At 42.2% G+C, this 20,581-nt stretch overlaps 2 protein-coding genes and 1 long non-coding RNA gene across 12 annotated transcripts in view; 2 read left to right on the forward strand and 1 right to left on the reverse strand.

The window, feature by feature from the left end:
* Window positions 1-1,727: 1,727 nt before the first annotated feature.
* Window positions 1,728-2,184, forward strand: LOC143375344 (uncharacterized). The gene is made up of 2 exons (XR_013086881.1): window positions 1,728-1,855; window positions 2,043-2,184. It is a non-coding gene; the product is annotated as an uncharacterized LOC143375344 (long non-coding RNA).
* Window positions 2,185-4,480: 2,296 nt separating this feature from the next.
* On the forward strand, window positions 4,481-10,114 carry Yrt (erythrocyte membrane protein band 4.1-like yurt). Of its 2 annotated transcripts, XM_076824290.1 has the most exons (7): window positions 4,626-5,286; window positions 6,064-6,211; window positions 6,292-6,468; window positions 6,555-7,253; window positions 7,348-7,781; window positions 8,199-8,624; window positions 8,838-10,114. In XM_076824290.1, the coding sequence occupies exons 1-7, from the start codon at window positions 5,122-5,124 to the stop codon at window positions 8,964-8,966; spliced, it is 2,178 nt and encodes a 725-aa protein (XP_076680405.1). In that variant the 5' UTR covers window positions 4,626-5,121; the 3' UTR covers window positions 8,967-10,114. The 2 variants fall into 2 exon arrangements, with proteins under 2 accessions (XP_076680406.1, XP_076680405.1); XM_076824291.1 differs by lacking the exon at window positions 8,199-8,624 and having other exon boundaries at window positions 4,481-5,286.
* The window catches only part of Arms (Ankyrin repeat-rich membrane spanning), a 42,794-nt gene continuing 31,758 nt past the window's right edge, over window positions 9,546-20,581 (reverse strand). For all 9 annotated transcript variants that reach the window (XM_076824286.1, XM_076824283.1, XM_076824282.1 and 6 more), the window contains 15 exons: window positions 20,124-20,420; window positions 19,556-19,931; window positions 19,315-19,479; window positions 19,020-19,227; window positions 18,526-18,948; window positions 18,224-18,446; window positions 17,401-17,580; window positions 16,862-17,321; window positions 16,616-16,781; window positions 16,067-16,535; window positions 15,811-15,984; window positions 15,594-15,741; window positions 15,403-15,524; window positions 15,052-15,166; window positions 9,546-13,747 (listed from right to left, as the gene is read on the reverse strand). In XM_076824286.1, coding sequence (XP_076680401.1) covers window positions 12,990-13,747; window positions 15,052-15,166; window positions 15,403-15,524; window positions 15,594-15,741; window positions 15,811-15,984; window positions 16,067-16,535; window positions 16,616-16,781; window positions 16,862-17,321; window positions 17,401-17,580; window positions 18,224-18,446; window positions 18,526-18,948; window positions 19,020-19,227; window positions 19,315-19,479; window positions 19,556-19,931; window positions 20,124-20,420 — 4,284 coding nt within the window. In that variant the 3' untranslated portion in view covers window positions 9,546-12,989. The remainder of the gene's footprint in view (window positions 13,748-15,051; window positions 15,167-15,402; window positions 15,525-15,593; window positions 15,742-15,810; window positions 15,985-16,066; window positions 16,536-16,615; window positions 16,782-16,861; window positions 17,322-17,400; window positions 17,581-18,223; window positions 18,447-18,525; window positions 18,949-19,019; window positions 19,228-19,314; window positions 19,480-19,555; window positions 19,932-20,123; window positions 20,421-20,581) is intronic.

A 20,581-nucleotide genomic window follows, 5' to 3' on the forward strand; every position in this document is an offset into this window, starting at 1 on the left:
ATACGTACTTTCAGTAAAAATATAATTATAGTGCCAAGCCTGCTTCGATACATAATCGGCATTTTTCAGCATTTTTTGGCGTTTTTTAGTTTTCACGGCTTGGTTTTTCAATTGAAAAATCTGAAAAAAATTCAGGACAATAGTGACAATCATACGTACTTACAGTAAAAATATAATTATAGTGCCAAGCATGCTTCGATGCACAATCGGCATTTTTCACCATTTTTTGGCGTTTTTTATTTTTCACAGCTTGGTTTTTCAATTTAAAAATCTGAAACAATTCTCTAATATGTGCCCCGAAAACAGAAATGTCTCTGATTTTTTTCAAAATTTTTCATCCCCTAGTATAGGAGAAATTCAACAAAAACCTGATTTCCTATTTTTGCCCTTTACTACCGTCCTGGTGGAGATACGAAGTTGAAAATTGCCACAAATGTTTCTTTTTTAATAAGCTTTCAAATGATTCATCGTGAGTCGAATTCGGTTCAAGGACACATTTTACCATCTTAACTGGCTATACCCTTTAGTATACCACTTTCCACTTCATGTTCTCCTGATATATTGGCCAAAATCTGGCGAAAATTTCCAGAATGCACAAAATTGGGCTTTGTAACAGGAGAACATGCCGTCAAAAGAGGTGGCACTAAGTAACGTCTTCGGAGAGAGAATCGAGGATGCCTTCGAAGCTGAAATTCAGAATACCTCTTTTCGCTTCATGTTCTCCTGATACCTGGGCCAAAATCTGGCAAAAATTTTCAGAATGCACAAAATTGGGCTTCGTAACAGGAGAACATGACGTGGAAAGAGGTGGCACTAAGTAACGTCTCCGGAGAGAGAATCGAGGATGCCTTCGAAGCTGAAATTCAGAATACCTCTCTTCGCTTCATGTTCTCCTGATACCTGGGCCAAAATCTGGCAAAAATTTTCAGAATGCACAAAATTGGGCTTCGTAACAGGATAACATGACGTGGAAAGAGGTGGCACTAAGTAACGTCTCCGGAGAGAGAATCGAGGATGCCTTCGAAGCTGAAATTCAGTATACCTATTTCCACTTCATGTTCTCCTGATATATTGGCCAAAATCTGGCGAAAATTTTCAGATATCTCTAAAATCAGGCTTCGTAACAGGATAACATGACGTGGAAAGAGGTAGCGCAAAGTAATGTCTCTGAAGAGAAGTAGAAGCCTTGACCGAAAGTCGATAGAGTTTGAGAGTAGTGAATGGCATATTTAAAGTAGTGCATTAATGCGAAGATTTTTAAAACCACTCTGCGTGGAAGGATCATTTTAGGTGTTCTTTTTAGCATGTTTTTTATATGTGATTTGGAATAGGAAGGAGTAAGTAGTGCTCGTTAAATAAAAAAACTCTTTTACCACTTAACTGCAATTTATTCAAATAAGTGAAATGCAATACAATGAAATGTTGCAAGTGTAACTGGGTTAGGTCTGAGTTAGGGGAGGGTTAGGGGTATCCGTTAGGGATTTCTCCAAGAAAAAAAAAAAAAAAAAGGGCTAGGTGAGGGTTAGGGGTATCCGTTAGGGATTTCTCCACGTAAAAAAAAAAAAAAGGTCTGGGTTAGGTCTGGGTTCGGCTGAAGCAGTATCTTGTGCAAATTTCATATCAATGAACCCAGTCGAAAATGCAGCCGGTTTAACGTCTTCTATGTAAAAATTCCTTACCTGTAAAGCAGAAATATACACGATTAATAATCGCTCTAGTTACAGTATGTGAGATTAGTTACATCGCAGCGGCACACTCTAAACTCTAAACATGTCACACATATGCAAGCACGCAACACGCACAGCATTTCAACGTTACAGATTGATTCTAAAATAAGATTACAGTGCTACGAGTGGTAGGAATTAATATTAAATCTTACCGGAAACATATAAAATCTAAAACGACTAATTTCAATCAACATGTTGCACAATAAAATTATTCCCTATACTAATATATTTTCATAAGTGACAAAATGTTTTAACGTTTCTCCCATTTTCAATAATACACAAGTCAAGTTACTAAAAATATTTTTCTTCTTACAGGTTTTAACTTCGGAATATTTCGACGGAATAATGGAAACCTTGATAGTAACCACAAGAAAATAGTGACTTTACATACCTTATACTTTATTGTAACACTGTAAAGGCCTTTTATGCAAATATATTGAAAGAAACTTGAAACAAACTGTATTATTATTCAGAAATACCTTTTACATATTCCTATCCAAATTTCCTTAAGAATACCATAGATTTCTTTTGTTAATAAGTCGATATTGAAGAAAATTTTGCAACTAGTGCCCATGGAATACTATTCAGAAATTACAAGCTTCGAGTCTTTCAAAAGCATCACATTAACCGAGAACTGTTTAAAGGCCCATGAAAGGCGTAGCTCTTGTTTGCTACTTTAAGGCGATGCCTTCGAAGCTGAAATTCAGAATACCTCTTTTCGCTTCATGTTCTCCTGATACCTGGGCCAAAATCTGGCAAAAATTTCCAGAATGCACAAAATTGGGCTTCGTAACAGGATAATATGACGTGGAAAGAGGTGGCACTAAGTAACGTCTCCGGAGAGAGAATCGAGGATGCCTTCGAAGCTGAAATTCAGAATACCTCTCTTCGCTTCATGTTCTCCTGATACCTGGGCCAAAATCTGGCAAAAATTTTCAGAATGCACAAAATTGGGCTTCGTAACAGGATAACATGACGTGGAAAGAGGTGGCACTAAGTAACGTCTCCGGAGAGAGAATCGAGGATGCCTTCGAAGCTGAAATTCAGAATACCTCTCTTCGCTTCATGTTCTCCTGATACCTGGGCCAAAATCTGGCAAAAATTTTCAGAATGCACAAAATTGGGCTTCGTAACAGGATAACATGACGTGGAAAGAGGTGGCACTAAGTAACGTCTCCGGAGAGAGAATCGAGGATGCCTTCGAAGCTGAAATTCAGAATACCTCTCTTCGCTTCATGTTCTCCTGTTACGAAGCCCAATTTTGTGCATTCTGAAAATTTTTGCCAGATTTTGGCCCAGGTATCAGGAGAACATGAAGCGAAAAGAGGTATTCTGAATTTCAGCTTCGAAGGCATCGCCTTAAATTTGCAAATAAGAGGCGCTCCAAAATTCTGCGTCTCTTCGTTAAACAGTCACTGTCTCGAAACATCTGCGCCACTTCTCGCTCTTTGATTTGCTCTCCGGAGACGTTACTGGATGAAAATAGTCTTGGAAATATGTAACAATAAATAAAAAAATTTTAAGGTCTTCCTATATCTACCGCGAATTACTTTTTTATTCCTGTTACTTTAAAAATAAATATAATATTGAAGTGAGATTATTTCCAGTATTATTCCTTTCATTCATTTTTATATAATATCATTCAGTATAGTATGTTCTCCTCTGTACTTGGTTACAATAGCATGTCCAACTTCCAAGCATTATTGTCGAGGTATTATTATAATTTTGCAGATTCTAACTTATACTACTAATTACATACTTTCAGTGATACCTATATTACAATAATGCAAAAAGTATTTATGTAATTATAAAGTACCATTGAATGTTTGAACCTGTTTTTCTCAAAAACGCTAAAAGTGGACATACAATATGTGTGCACTAATTGTAAGCCATCGATGTACAATAGGAAATTTTTTTTTATTGTAGGTTAGTCCGTTGTTGTTCTAACTGCCTGAATTGCTATGATATAAATACGACAGCGATTTCAAGTGATGTATATGTAACGGTAAAAGCGTTAATTTAGTAAATGTATACAATTCCCAGCAGTTCCTATGTCAATGTATGCCTAAAATGAATATAACCACAACCTACAATCGTCCGAAAATGCATACATTGACTCCATCATGCTTTTATTGTAGCTCGTATATCCAGCTATCGCTTCAGTTTTGCTATGAATCCACGTTGGCAGTCCTCCCGAGTAGGCGCCATCTCGTATCTACTACCTCAACTAAATTTGTCACGTGACTTGCTATGTATTATCGCTAATATGGCGGAACTCTGATTTGGGAATGTAGTCACGATTTTTCGTTTTTCGTTTTTCGTTCTTATATGACCAGATTTTGGCCTGGGAGAGGTCTCATTCGAAAGAAGAAGATTCAATGCGGAGCGCTCTGCTCACCGTTTGGGTCACAAAATTCGTTTAGTGACCTAAAAATGCTTGGATTCTGCGGGTATATTTTGTCGACTTTTGCTTTACTTTGGACACTGATATTATTACATATCAACACAATCTCGTTGAACCATGAGCAGAGCGCTCCGCATTGAACCTTCCTCTTTCGAATGAGACTTCGCCCAGCCCCAAATCTGTTCATATAAGGACGAAAAACGAAAAATCCCGAACCCATGTTTCGGGCCAGATTGTGTCGGTATACAGCGCGCTGCATTACCCGTGTCTACCCCCTTAAGATGCAATTGGAAGAGTGCAGAAACTTAGTTGGAGAAACTGAAGTACGATATGGTAGCGGAACTTCGAAAATTTCTAGTGGAGTGCCTGAAATGACCAGATGGAACTCTAAAAATTCTGCACTTCGTTCAGCAGTTTATACTTCCCGCATTCACTTATCGATCAGCAGATGCCTCGATGGCTGCGGATAGTGCAGTTTGCGATAACCTACTTCTTCGATGACAGATGACAGCCAGGTAATGTTTAAATACACATATAAGCAAAGCGCTCATTAATCGTGTATATTTCTGCTTTATAGGTAAGGAACGTTTACATAAATTCTAGTTTTAAGTTAAGGCAGAAGGTAAAAAAAAAAGATCCCCGTCGATGGCAAGTAGCGCCATCTAATTAGCGACAGAAAAAATATCCGTGACTTTACCGTAATCGAGATGCTATACCTTCCTCGGATAGGTGTGGATTACGCGATTTATCGTGGCCAGCGAGCGTGAACCGAGGAACGAATATGAGGCGGATTCTCCCGTGATCCACTTCCAGCACGTGCATTTAGGGACTGGCGGATCGCACCTCCCCTCGATTATTCGCGCGCGTTGATGCGCGTGCGACGCGCGGGTGGGCGTATTTCCTGCAACGTCTCGCGAGGGATACACGCTGGACGAGGAATGTAGGCGAAAGGCCAGCAGCGGTTTCGCCAGCCACCGGACGCTTGGGCGTATGTCAAATAAAATGTTAAGGTTCCTATCGCGGCGCAGGGCGCGCAGTGTCAGCGGGCAGACCACCTCCTCTCAGATCAAGAATCAACGACTGCTCAGCAACAAAAATGTTGTCCAGTGCAGGGTCGTTTTGCTGGATGGAACGGACCTGCCTATAGAGTTGTCAGTAAGTCGGAAACTTTGCCAGAGATCGCTCTTTTATGCCATGTACCTGCGAAGGTTCATTGGAAGGTATCGCTTAAAGGTAGGCTCTCACTACGCCTCGCATCGCCTCAGCTGATTTTATTCTTCCTATGCTATTCTTATATAGTACCACAATTTGACTTGCACTGCGCCTTACCTCGCCTCGGCACAGCCTCGAGCCGTGGATTCTTCCTTGAAAATATTTGGAGAGGCGAGGCGTAGTATGAGTGGATGCAATGCCACCACAGAGAAAGTGATGATCTCTGAGCAACTCACCAAACACATGAACCGAGGCAAGCTCAGATATCTTCAGGTATGAAAAAACCAAGGCTAGGCGAGCTTAGATGTGAGGGCGAAAAGAAGTTGCGTCGAGGCGAGGCACAGGGAGAGCCTACCTTAAATATGCTCTGCATGACTAGTTGTCATGACTTACGCTAGTTTGTCTAGAGAATGAATGGGCGAAGTAGAATCCGTAATTGGGAGGGTTGTTACTAGGGAATTCTAAGACTCCCAGGATTATGATGTTTTTTGGATTCTAAGACTTCCGGGATTTGATATATTAAGTTATAACTTATCCTGAGAATTTCGAGAATTTTTAAAAATGTAAATTACTTTATGAACAACTGAAAAATATAAAAATGGAATCCAAAAAACAACTGGGATCCCGGGATTACAATCCCGGGATTGAATTCTCTAGTTGTTATTAATTGGGTCCGGGTTGCGAGTCTTCTCTACAATTCTATGTGGTTTTCTGTTGCAGAAAAAGGCACTGGCCAGTGACTTATATGAACAAGTGTTTTATAGTTTAGATTTAATAGAGAAGGATTACTTTGGATTGCAATATACAGACAGTAACAATGTCCAACACTGGCTGGATCCGACCAAGCCGATAAAGAAACAAGTGAAAAGTATGATTCAGTTTTGCTGTAGTCCGAATTAACGGTATGCTACGAGTTACATATGCTAAAAGTGTACTTTCTTTACGCAGCTGGACCGCCGTACACTCTGCGACTGAAAGTAAAGTTTTATTCCTCCGAGCCTAATACGTTGCGCGAAGAGTTAACGAGATACCAATTCTTCTTGCAATTGAAGCAGGACGTCCTGGAGGGCAAGCTTCACTGCCCCCATCAAGTCGCAGTTCAGTTAGCTGCTCTGTCTCTACAATGTTCGTATACAGAACTAGCGACGAATGTAAAAATGCGGACGGAACTTTAGGAAATTGTTTTAACGCAAACTGGCTTGTATTTTCAGCTGAACTGGGCGATTATGATTCCGCCATGCACAGCGCTGCCACGGTGTCGGAGTTTCGATTTGTGCCTGGGCAAACGGAGCAAATGGAGCTGGAGATACTCGAGGAATACGCCAAGTGCTCCGGTCTCAGCCCCGCGCAGGCTGAATCGGCTTATCTGAGTAAAGCCAAGTGGCTGGACATGTACGGCGTCGATATGCACACCGTTCTTGGGAAAGACGCTTGCGAATACTCTCTGGGATTGACTCCGACAGGGATCTTGGTCTTCGAGAGCACGCAGAAGATAGGCTTGTTCTTTTGGCCGAAGATCGGTCGGCTGGATTTCAAGAAGAAGAAGCTGACGTTGGTCGTAGTGGAGGAGGATGACGAAGGGAGAGGAGAACAGGAGCACACGTTCGTGTTCAGACTGGTTAACGAGAAGGCTTGCAAGCACCTGTGGAAGTGTGCTGTCGAGCACCACGCGTTCTTCCGACTACGAGCTCCTGTCAAAGGTGCCAGTGGGCGCCAGAACTTCTTCCGCATGGGTTCCCGCTTCCGTTACAGCGGCAAGACGGAGTTCCAGACCACTCAGTTGAATCGGGCGCGTAGAACTGTGCAGTTCGAGCGGCGGCCCAGTCAAAGATACGCGCGCAGGCAGAGTCACGTTTTAAGAGAACGTCAACGCCAGCAAGTGGAACAGCCGCAGCCTTCGCCACCTGCCAGTAAGTTGGAAACTATGTACCCGGATCAGTAATAAGAATTCAAGACTGCATAACGATGCAGATGAGTTTCATTAAAAACTACCTATGCTTCCAGCCGAGGAGCAATGCCTGCAGCGTCAACCGAGCCAGTGCAGTACAAAGTCCTCGGACTCCAGTGTGCACGGCACATCTTCGCCGTTAGTGGACTCGTTGCTGAAGTCGCTGGCCAAAGATCAGCAGCCTTTGGAGCCTAGAAACCAAACCGCAGTCGCTGGCATGGAGAAAGAATCAGAACCAGTCAAGACGAGCTTGACCATCGACAGTATAACCAATCCAATGCAGTTAGTGCCGAATAACCAAGTCGGTGGCACCTCTTCGCTGCCTCCTCGCACACCCATCCCACCGGAGTCACTGAAGTGTAATATATTGAAGGCGAAGTCTCTCGAGCAGGGAAAGAATTCGAATTTAGTCTCGGTCACATCCACGGAGGCACCTGCAGTCGCTGCGAAGAACAATCAGCATTCTGATGCAGCTACGATCGTGTCCGTGGTAAGGAGTTAATGTTACCGTTCGGTTTAAACATTACCTGTTGACTACTACACAAAATGTTGAAGCAAATTCTCTGATAACTCGTTACAGTAGAAAGTTGCTCTTTGGTTTAGCTCGTCATTGGTTAATTAAACTGTTCTGCGTTGTCTTTATAGAAACATTACGAAAGCTATTGGTTGCTACACGAATCAGAAGCTTCGTAGACTCTAAAACACAAATACTACAGTAATGATAGAGCATGTGATTGTACAGGCACCGCATCTTGCGAATTCAAACGTCTCTGTTGCATAATTCATCTTGTACGTTTTGTGTTGTTACGCGCAGAAAGTGCTCTCCATCGATACCTGTCCCCATCGTCTGGTGCTTCTAGGCTTTAGTTGTGATTCGTTTGCTTTCTTGCACTGTTTCGTTATCTAGGGCGGAGACAAACTGACCCTCTCTGTAAGCGGAGCCACAACGCTGAATCCATCCATGGATGATAATGTAACAGTGACACACTTTTCTTTGGACAGCTGGGGACAGATCGAACAGAAAACCACACAGCTAAATCCTAAAGTGTCGAATCAGTCGCAGAATCCATTCAATCCGTTCACCAGCGATGCCAGTAACGAAGTAGTGGCTAGTGCGCCCGAGAATGCCGAGGAGGGTACGAAAGTGGAGGAAGAGAAGAAAGCCAATACGAACCCATTCATCGATTCGAATCCATTCTTGGGCTTGCTGAACCCGTTCAAGGAGGTGCAACCTGTCGTCGAGAAGAAAGTCGAAGCTGAGACGGAGAAGAACGGGGCTAGAGTTGTGAAAACCGAGGAGATACAAACAACCACCACAACCCTTACTCACAAGGTGCGACTTACTTCTTAACGCTTGCAAGCTAATTATCGTAACACAGTTCCCCGTGCTGTGTTTCTGTAATTTGAAAGAAAACGCTTCGCGCTCAATTTCTGCGAACTGTGTCTGTAAATTTATGTATATTTCTCAGCTTTAGAACTACATTCCTGTACCACGAGTTTTGCATAATACTGTTCGACTGAAATGCGAATTATTTGTATGTCGTAGGATGACAATTCAGCAGTGTCCGACATCAGTCCTTGGTTGGTAGCCGATCCGTTGCAAACCACAACGGATCAGAGTCCCATCAAGCATACTGTTATCACAAGGAAGACAGTAATCACGACGCAACTGTGAAGTATTATTCGTCCAACGGGATGCAGGATTTGTGCCGAACTAATCAAGATATTTATTAAGCCTCGTCTTCCTTGGACCGTGCATCGATCTACTCAAAGTGCCTGCAAGAAATACTGCCTAGCGAGGGAAGCAATGCAATGAAATCGAAGTTAGTTCGACATCACAATGGGACCAATCGGACTTTTATATATATATATATATATCGCAAGTACCAAACGATTTGCAATGTAAGTATCAAAGAGTTACTTAGACTTCGAAAGGTGATCGACATAATTAAATTGCAATTGAATTTAGAGAATCTGAATGATACGACTTCCCGAAATCTCGGGTTCGAAATGCAGACGATTGTACACGAATGTGATTCCTATTTCAAAACTACCATTCGGTAATATTTTAAACACGTAAACTGTATTCTTTAGAAACTACTGCGGTAGTTTTTTTTTTTATTATTATAATCGTAGTACTTAAAAGCAATAACCCCTCCCCTGTTAAAAGTACTCCGTGTTTATACATTTACTTTTTATCGATAGCAATCTCTTACTTATTATCTCGATGCATTTCTGATTAAGTTTTGCCATGTGAGTTACGTAGACGTGTTCCGCATTTATTGTTGAGTAAGATAATTGTTACAAAAAGTTGAGTCCTTGCACCCGTTTCGGCACGCGCGAGAACGTATGAATACATTACTCCGTAATGTGCGGTGCTTCTTTTAAAAAATAGTATATTAAACTAAGGGTACGCAAACTTTCGGAATACTGTTCGATGAGAATTTAATATTTACAATTACAGGCCTGATCGTACGTTTGTATGGAACTTGAATAAATTCTGTGTATCACTGGCTTCATAAACAAAGTTTACGTACCCGACGTAGTAGTAAAATAAATGTATTTAAACACATTTAGATAGTATTTTCTACTTGCCATAGTGCCTTTAATCGTAACGAAAAACGAAGACTATTGTATTCGGATTTTATGGTCATTCCTATCGACTTGAATTTTATCTCCTATAAAATCGTTGAAAATATCTTTACCTGTGAAAGTATGTACATTATTATCGATATAATATGGTTACTTCGTAAAAGATGATTATTCCTTTCTCTATTAATCCTCTTTCGTGAGAAATTAGAATGTTGCAGTGATATAATTCGTTTGTAGTATGAAAACTTGTACTTTGTATCAATTTACCCATAGCTACGATATGGTACAATTAAGGGGGAATCCTATTCTTTCGGCTAATTTATTTTATTTATTATTAAATGTTAATAATAAAAAAATTACAACTTCTTCAAAGATGCATAAAAGCATGGTCCAAATTTCAGATTATTCGAAACGCTAGTTTCTAAAAAAAAAATTAAATTTCATTATGTTTTTAACCCAAAGAATAGGATTCCCCCTTAAGGGAGTATTCTCGTCTAGAGGGGCGAGATTTTCTATTCTCTTTAGGAACGATCCACAAAAAACTACGCAATTTTTACCGATAAGCATTATCCACACGTATTTACTAAAATTTCAGTCATATATAATAATAATTAATGGAGATATGAGTTTTTCTTAAAACGGTGTTTCTCATGACGGTACACACGATATTTCAGCTTTTAGTAGGTCAATCTGGTCTATCTTTTTCGTACACCTTCACATATAAAGCAGAATGAAGATGAAATAGGTTTTTTTTTCACTAGTGTAAGGCCGTTTAAAGAAAAAAAAACAGAAAAGTTTAGTTTAAATTCAAAGTCCCGCCATTTCGTGAATTTTTAATTTTTATCATAAATCTGCTACCGGTTATAGCCACACTCTTACTGATTAAGAATCCTTTTGGTTTTTTCGTTTTGAATCAGTGGAATAGCCGGAATCGTATGTACCACGAGGCAACTTTTTTTGCACACACTTTACGAGATGACCCATATCTCCATTAATTATTATTATATATGGCTGAAATTTTTTTACAACTAAGCGAAATGTTAATAAATACGTGTGGATAATGCTCATCGGCGAAGACTGTGTAGTTTTTTCGTGTATCGCCCCTAAAGAAAGGCAAAAAATTGACCTTCTAGACGAGACTACTCCGTTAAATTAAATATCTTTCTAGCGTACAATATACCGTATTGTACCCTTCAGCATCACTGCAAGAGCAAACACGTGTTTCCTTCATTGTAAATTCTATTATTTATGTAGTTACGGAATTTTGTAATTAACGTACCAGTATTTCATTTAAAAAAAAAAAGAACACGTAATACAATAAACCGAAAAATCTGAAGGAAATGTAATTCTGATTTTTCGAATCCCCTGTAATATCTTTTGTCACTTTGTCCTCTTCGTAGATCTGATCGAGTTTATTGTATTACGCGGATCGTAATCCATAACGGCAACTATAGCGCAGCTACGAGATATTTTAAACTGTGGAATATAAATCATGGAAAAATAAGACTCGTCTTTTTCGACGAATTACATGAAAGGCTGTTAAAAGTACTTATTATATTCCATATACGTGCATTTACGAAAGTATGAGGCGCTATTTTACATTAGGTCTGTGCATTTAAATATATTGTATTTAATAGCAATAAGCGAAGTGCATATGATACTGTCATTTCAGAATTTAATATATCTATTACCTGTGTTTACAGTGCTATTATTAACAGACACCCTAATGTATTCCGTCCTAAAATGTTATATATATATATATATATTTATATATATATATATACATAATATACTGTTATATACATTATGTATAATTTTTGCTTTGTAATAAAAAAGTACTATTAAAAATTTGTATTATAGATACTTCAAATTACGTGTACCTATTCTTCTACGTATCGTATACACCAAGAACCAACATATTCAAAAAAAGTTGGAACAAAAGGACCTTTCCCATAATACTTTACGATTTATAGCTTTTAAAATTCGTTTCCTATAAAGATTAAAATAAGAGCTTGCTAATCAGCGTTCGCAGGTGAGATTGGAAGCATTAAGTAGAAACTGAAGTATCCGAACGATTTAAAACGAATTACCATGTACAGCTGTATGTTATCCGACGTTAAAAATTTGCTACGTAATTGTACCTCACAAGTGCGATAATGGAAGCAGTGCGAATGCAGTAGCGTTATCTTCCAAGTACAAATATTTACTCGCACACGAAATATCTCGTTGACATTCTGATATCAATCAAGCTACGGATCGTCAGCAATGTCTGGAAGCTCTGGCAGAAGTTTGTCGAATCAAGGCCATCTCGCGTGACACCGAACAGCGTCCTTAGCGTTCCACGCTGATACGTAAGTGGCGCGTTGAAACAATGTTTATCTATCATTTCTAAAGTAACGTCTTCCAAACCGTCCCATAAACGAATGTAATAGTCAGTGTAAAAGAAGAAACACTCTCTACTTCGGCATCAGTCTTCTCCTCCAAGAAAGAGCTGATACACTCGTATCGTCAAATGCGTTGAAATTATCAAGGAATGCTCGTGTATATCCACGAAGGTCAAGCACACATCCACACATGCTTCCGCTGCTTACACCGTCTAAACTAAGTCATTCAATTTGTGACGTATGAACACCTTCGACGTTTTTGTCTAAATATCTACATCTACTATTTACAGCGCAACAGCACCTATGTCTTACTATCTCTGAAAGAGTTATCACAAACCACCAATTACTTAAGTACATGGTATTGAAAATTATATAGAATGGGCCGTCCAAGTATCTCCGTTGCATTCGATCTCACAAGAATGTGCCCGAGTTACCCTTCGTCAAAGAGGAGAGTCATTTTACGTTAGTTCAAGATCGTCAACATGCTTCTTCCAGTAAAGCCCATACACTCTCCAGCCTTCTCGATTAAAAGAGAATCTAATAATCGTTCTTACCACGTATTCCCCCCCAGGAAGAGTAATTCAAGCTTCAGCCACAATTCTGTAACTTCGAACCCAATAAAGACGCTCAGCTGTGCACTGCCAGGAGCGCTACCCTGTGTATTACACGCAACGGCGTGTTACCAACGGCGTCGGCCGCTAATGATTGCGTAAAAGAAGGTGTCAGACAGGTGTCTCGGGGTTGTCCCACTCCTCGGCGTCCTGTCGCGACAGAAACCGTACGTGCGACGACTCCCTCACCATTAAGCTAACAGTGTCGGAGTAATCAACGTCGATGGCTCGCTCTCCGTCTCTGGGCAAGCTCTTGTTGGAGGATATCGAGCTGCTGTTCTCCTCGCTGCAGTCGTGCCTGAACACGCTATCCGACTGCGAGTGGGTCGGCGTGGATAGTTCGGAGACCAGCGGCGTGGACTCCTCGTCGCTCTCGCCAGCGGCTGGGGAAGCTGGCAGAGTGCCCATCAAGCGGTCCTTCAGCTTCGCCAGCTTCTCCAGGCTTGTGTTTGGAACTGGGATAGATATCACTATCTCCTCGTTCAACGTGGACGTGGAGCGTCGTTTCTTGATAGGCGTCGAGATGCTGGGCTTCAGGGGCACGCTGTTGTTCGCCACGTAATTCTCGTCCGTCGACTTGGACCTGAAGGCGAGCCTCGGGGAAGCCGGTGGGGACACGAAGAGGGACGCCGGCCTGCTGGCGGAGTTCCCGCCGCCTTTCCTTGGCTCTTTCCGGCCGAACGAGCAGGCTGATCTTACGCTGCGCTGCGAGGCGATGCTGCGCTGGGAATTGGTCCGCTGAATGTGGACCGTGGACTCCAGGGAGCTGTCGTCCGACGTCTCCGGCTCGTCGTTCACTGGCACCCAGTGCAACAGAGGATTAGACTGAAGTATCACGTAATCCGTGTCCTGAGCAGCCGCGGCGGACCCTGAAAATAAAGCTCGCTGTTATGTCTGTCCTTCATTCTCTTCCCAATCCCGAGGTATAATGCTAAACTAGGCGAAGCCGGGGACCGAGAGGCTCTAAGTCGCATCGCGTCAGACACGTCAAAGGGGTATGATTGATAATGCGGCATTAGCGTCTGAAACCGTATGCAATACCAGTCGCGCTTTTAAAAACAAAGATATAAAATGAAAGCGCGTGCCCGGCAAGCTTATAGATCTAGTCTGTAAGAAAGATAATCTCGCTTTCAGGTTCCAACAATGTTTTATTGGCTTTCGCAACTTATAATATAAATGGTTCCGACAATCTAAATACGGCGACTGTACACGTGGTACAGAAAGAAACGGGGTACATTCATCGGGATCGAGACACGTGCCTCCCTGCTTTGGCATTATAAAAACTCTTGTCGCGTGGAAGCTTATCTTTCTAAGTATACAAGATCTATCAGCGTAAACATCCCGGAGAAGGAAGTGTAGATTCGTTCGACCTCGTAACCATTAATTATCACAGTCTGGCTCACAGATGCTCGTTAAGATAGATTAGGTCTCGAATCCATGAATCGTACAACAGTATCTTCTAAGCGGAGTAATACAATCACTAGCGCTGAGGAGTTTCTCTTGGACAGATCGATCGTCAAGGGTTCTGCGGTTTCGGGAGCTTAAAACAATACACAGTGCTCCCTTCCTCGCAAGCGGGCGCCATTCGTGTACTAAATACTACTGCGCGAAAACACTTTTTATTTTAACTATGACTAAACGCAATACATTCGAGTCACTGCCTAGCGGATGGTGTTTGCTTTATTTCGCAGGCGACATTCATTTTATATCTTTCTATCTATGTACAACGGTCTCAGTATCGCACGGCGTTGGCACATTGTCGAACAGTCGGCGTAGAGGCGAGGTGTTCAGAAGGAAGTGATAATCTTTTCGTTTTCAGTCTCTTCGATGAGTGATGCTCTTAGAATACGTGTATATAAAAACTAAATTTCTTTTATTGACTCCATTTCGGATGGGTGCGCCTATTATTGATAATACTGCTTCGGGTGTACCTACGAACTCGTATGTTAAGCAAGTTCAACGGTAGATCGACAGATTTTCTTTGCTGGATCCGAATCATTCCTCAATGACGTAGATGTATTGATACAAGTATTATACATGATATATTTATCCTCGAGTAGAATTCACTAAAGATTCGTACTGTACTCGAGTACGACGTCACACATTTGGTCTGGCTGCGGCGGTTCTTGAACTATAACCAGAGGCAGTGAATGTAGTAGGGAAGGTGGCTCACCTGCTAGTGAGTCTGGCGTTACCATTGCAGGGGATGGCACATCTAAAACATCCTCGCAGGCCTCTTCGTTCAGAGTCTGCAGAGCTCCGCATATCATTTGCTCCTCTAAGGTGACCTGAAAGACGAGTCGGTTACTAATTTCTTCACTTTTATTCGTCCACTATCTCGACCCAGTCAGTTAATGCGACTTTATCTCTTCTGCTACGCGAGAACGTGAAATATAATAACTCTGCTTACCTGGAACTAAAACCGAGCATGTGCGTAACGGGAATAATAGGTTTATTAATCAATCGGTTGTTAAAGTGAAAGTATATACGAGTTATTCTGACGGGAGCTTTAGAAAGGGCTTACTTGCTTCTCCATAACGGACTGCTTAGGCTGATCCCGCCTGGACGGACCGTCGGTCCTTGATGCTCCCTTCTCTTTCTCGACGAGCGTCGGCACGCGTATCGTGGTAGTTTGCAGAGCGTGATCTACAATAGAATATCGGGGCATAGGTTCCATTCTTATATATGGTTGCTTATGTAGAACATTGTGCATACCTTTCCGTTGAATCTGTTCCGATCCTACAGTGAATCGAACGCTGCGAGGGCCTTCTTCGTGGGTGCTGAACGAGGACAGCTCTAATTCCCTGAGCGACGCGATCACCATGCGAAACAGTTCCCAATCCCCGAAAGCCATTTTAAGAACCTACGAGTAGAATATTATTGCCTCCCATCTGAAACTCATCTATAGAGGCAAAGAAAAAGCTACACCCACTTTCTTCAGCTCTTGCAAATCGCAGTGCAGCAGGACCCTGCCATTAATGTTATTCTCCTTGATAACACTTTTGTACTGAGGTGCTTGATTGGCATTCAGACTCTCGATTTTATCGACAAGGTCGCAAACGCCGTTCACTGTTAGAGACGAGAGCCTCATCTCCAGGATCTCGGACTGAAAAAAGGGCAGAAAGAAAAGGAACGAGGGTACAGTCTCTGCTGAGTGTCTTACGCGCGATTTCGCGAGGTGTGTTTACCGATAGAGTCGTAGTCGCGGAAAGTGGTTTAGCTGGGGGCCCAATGGGAGGCATTTGTGCCCACGGTGCAGCCTGCCAGTCGTACGACGGCTGCATGCACCATGATTGCGGGACCGGTGGGACTGGTGCTTGCATCTGCAGGCTCGGCACTCTGGTGAATTTCACGGGGCGATTCGTTAAACTGCTTTTGTTCCCGTTCCATTGCTCCTGAGAATTACTGTGCATGGTCCAGGGGCTGTACTGCTTGTAGGGTCCGAGGCCTGCTTCTTCTTCTATGCTCTGTTGCTCCTCCTTGATCTTCTTCTTGATGTACGGGTCGAGATTGATCGTGAACGGCAAGAATATCTTCATATCGCTGACGAGTAAGCTGGACCGATGGAAAGTGAGAAAGATGTCCAGCTTGCGCTCGTCTCTGTCCATCTCTAAGAGAGGCTGGACTTCTTTAAGCACTGGTATTTGGGGGCGTATCCTAACAATTCAAACAGAGGCGTGATATAAGATTCAAGGAATTAAGAGAAGCAACACAGAATATTTATAAGAAGAACATACTTATCGTATAGACTCTTTAGTGACATGGAATCATCCAAACTCTCCTCGTACATATCGTAGTGCAAAATCAACCAAGAAGTTCTAAATGGCCATTGCTCGGTAATGTTGATCCAGCTGGCTAAGTGGTACCAGTTGAAATCAATTTGGAATGCTTTTAATAATCTCCCTAGAACGGAATAGGAAATATGTGAGATTTATCGCGGAATAAATGTTCCTGAATGGATTTTCTAAGGATTTCTCTGTTACCAGTAACATAAACCACGTTCATTAATCTCCTCATGCTGCGAGGATTCACGTCGCTGAAGTAATCGTCGGTGAGAAGCATTTTGTTAAGATCCTGCGCACCACCCAGTCGATTCAAATTGCTGCCGATACTGCTGGCAATCGATTCGCTTAATCTCAATTTCCTGCTGCCTTTTCTACTCTGCGGCTTCAGCTTCTCGTTGCTGTTCATTATGGCGGATTCTGTACTAAGCCTTCGATTCGATACAGAATGATGCATCGTACTAGCGGCGGTATAAGTAACGCTCTCCTCTGCTTCCGTCCACGTTGTCTTTCTACTATGTTGGGCAGTTTGTTGAGCAATTTTCACCTTCCGTAAACCACTGTTTTGTAAGTAAAATGGGAGATGCACCATGTTGCGTAAGTAATCGTGCCCGCCAATGTTGGACTCCGTGAATAATCTTCTGCTATTAACTTCCACTGCCTGAAATAATCATCGAACTGGTAATCATTTGGGGAATCACTTATTTCTATTTATCGATGTGTTCCGATGGGTATAATACCTTGGCAATGATGTGTGGATCAATCGCTAATATAACAACAAATGGATAGCCATTGTCGCTGAACAGTGCTTGTATAGCATCCAAAACTAGTAACACTTTATCCTGCTCGCAACTGTCCAGGCCATCCACAATTATTACTAATCTACTTTGTTGGGCCATGAAACTATCCAGACACTTCACCTGTTTAAAGCAACATCATCAAGAAGGTTCTGCGATACAAATGATCGGGGTAGGTTGTAGCACGGGGTAAATTGTAACATGGTACTACTTACTCCGCTCTAAATGGTGACAAAGCAAACATGCTATTTGCTGACACACCGGGAAAAAGATGCTCTAGACGAACAACAGAACAATCGAGAATCCAAAAAGTAGAAAAAAAAGTATGAAGGCGAAAGTAAAGAGAGCGAAGAAGGAGATTTTGATAGAATCAGACGAATAAGCAATGATCGTTTAACATATCATGTATATGAAATGTTTAATAATGATCTGTTTTCATTTATATTTTTTAGAAATGTTTGTGTTCATATTCGTATTTAAATAAGTAAAACAGATGTGTTACAATTTACCCCACATAGTGTTACTTTTCACCCCGGACTGGGGCGCATTGTAACAAAGGTTCAGATTTGTTTAAGATGAAGTTAGATGTTAAGCGTCCAAGATTTTTCCACGTACTTACACTCAATGAGTTCACCACATATGTAAGTAGTAAGTCACGCAAATTATTTTCTGATTGAGCAAAACACTTTCGAGAAGAAACTGTGAAAACTTTTTTTGTAACAATCTGCCCCGGTCTTCCCTATTATTAGAACGATAGTTTACGTACCATATCTGTCATTAAATTAACTTCGCTCCTTAGTGTCTGTATGAAGCCTTCGCTCTTTAATGTCTCCAACTTAGAAATGCTGCGCTGAAGGTGTCGCCTTTGAGAGAAGACTAGGGCCTGCAACGTGCGACTCCAAGTATACAGATTCGCTATAACGCTGACAGCTAGGACTAAGGCGACAGTGATCATAATGATGTGTGCGGTGACTTTCTCTATCGTTGGCCTAGAATAATAGGAATCAGGATCAAGTGTTCGTGATAAGTAACCGGTGGCTGCATTTCTGGGACTTATCCTGTACTCACTCGTTACTAGAAATATCGATGAGGTAGACAGTAAGCACGGAGATACCAACGAGTAAACTGCAAAAGCAGAATTCAAATATGACTATGTACGGCAAGCAGCACAAGTGCCTCCACTTCCAAGTCGTGGTGGACTTATCGGGCTTTGGCCTGAACGCTCTGTACAGCCTCGTGGACAAAGAGCCGAAATCATTTTCAATGGAATCGTAAAGAGATCCCACCATTTGTACTACCGCGTTCTCCCCAGCTGCAGTTGTGCCGACTCGAGTCTGATCAGTGAAATAGAACTTTATTGGCTGGACAGTTACGCCGTCGTGCACTTGGCTGCCAGGTGGATGACAGAAAATCACTTGCAACAGCAGCTTCAATGAATTTAACTTCGTAGTCAGAGCTACCGTGAAATTGTACGGCCAGTACCAATCGTATCTACAATTCAATAACCCCGTATTAGAAGATACGAAGATACGTAATGTGCACCCTTCGCTGAGCCTCCCTACCTTTTGTTAGCATTCCAGATAAGTATCAAGAAAGCGTACGTAATAAAAATTAGACTTATACCGCAGGCAAGGCCAACGATCCACGACTGTAGGGCAAGACCTACGGTGGTACCCACCAACAAAGACACATGAGACACCACTAGAAAAAGTAAGAAAGAGAATTGGAACACAGGGTCTATCCACTGGCGAGCGAAGTTCTTCATCTCCTCTGAAATAATTCACACGGATTTAAACAGTCTCTTGGCCGACGTCTGTAATCTATCGCAGGAAATTAAAGCCGTGTCGCAGCCACTACCTCTCAATTTATTTAGCAAGAATGACTTCCCAGAACCCCACTTTGCGTAAAGGCCAACTGTTATAGGTGTCGAAAGAGATGGCTCGCTGAGAATATCTGCCAGCGCGCTGCTATATAAGTCATAACCCAGCATATTCTCATTATCCTCATTAGTATTAAGGCGTCCTGAAATAAACGCGTACAGTAGTTCTGTCCAGTTTGCTTAGTATACACCGCAGAGGTAAGAAAACTCGCAACTCACGTGCGCCAAATATCTGTCCAAGTATGGTCTTAGGATGATTGATATCGATGTTGTAAGGGGTCTCGCCTTGCCTATTCGGACGGTAAAGTAGCTGACTATTTTTCGGATTTCTTAAGAGTATCTCGACGATGGCTTTTGATCTTGCGCGCATAGCTATATGGAGGACCGTATCCCCCTTTTTGTCGGTGGCCGAGACCTTTGCTTTCTTGTCCAGCAATAATTGCACGACTTCGGCGTTGCGCGACCTAACTGCCCGCAATAATGGCGTGTCGCCGTCTTTCGTCGCGATCTCCAAGTCTGGGTTAGCGTTTAGTAACAATTTTAGTATCGGTATATTGCCTTTTTCTACTGCTATGTAAGTCGCGGTTTTCTTATCCTAGAATATTCCAATAAAATTTGCCTCGTTAGCTTTTTACGTGACACAGGGCGCGAGTTCAAGCTTGAAGATAAATGAAGGGAAGAAGTTTCGCTCGACACGTGCGCTTTGGCGATTGAAATTCGGATGAGAGGTATATTGAAAGTCCTGCCTTCTGTCTGGCAATGAGAATTTTAGTATCAATTTCGTCACCTTTCCGGCGATGTCCACGTCGGCATACTTCTTTAACAGAGATTCCACCACTCCTCTGTGACCGCCTTTAACGGCATGGATCAGGTTCGTGTCGCCAGCCCTGTCCTGTATGTTCACATAGGCGCCGGCGTTCAACAGTGCGTTTGCTATTTCGTGGTGGCCCTCCCGGCAGGCTATCGCCAGGGCAGTGCAGCCGTCCTTATCCAGGGCGTTCACGTTCGGCTTGTGCTCCAAAAGTAGCAACACCGCGTCCACGTGATTGCCGAGGGTGGCCACGAGAAGGGCGGTCCACGAATACTGCAACGAGTCTGATTAATCATCCAGTACAGTATGTTAAATAGAGAAGAGCGTAAGCTGGCAACCTGAGAAACTAGACACACTTGCAGCAAGCCACTATTCACCACCGCTACTTGAATTCTCATTACTGTAGGTGTACGTTAACTTAATTTAGAGCTTAC

Source organism: Andrena cerasifolii, chromosome 12, assembly GCF_050908995.1.
Source record: "Andrena cerasifolii isolate SP2316 chromosome 12, iyAndCera1_principal, whole genome shotgun sequence".
Classification (NCBI taxonomy): Eukaryota; Metazoa; Arthropoda; class Insecta; order Hymenoptera; family Andrenidae; genus Andrena; species Andrena cerasifolii.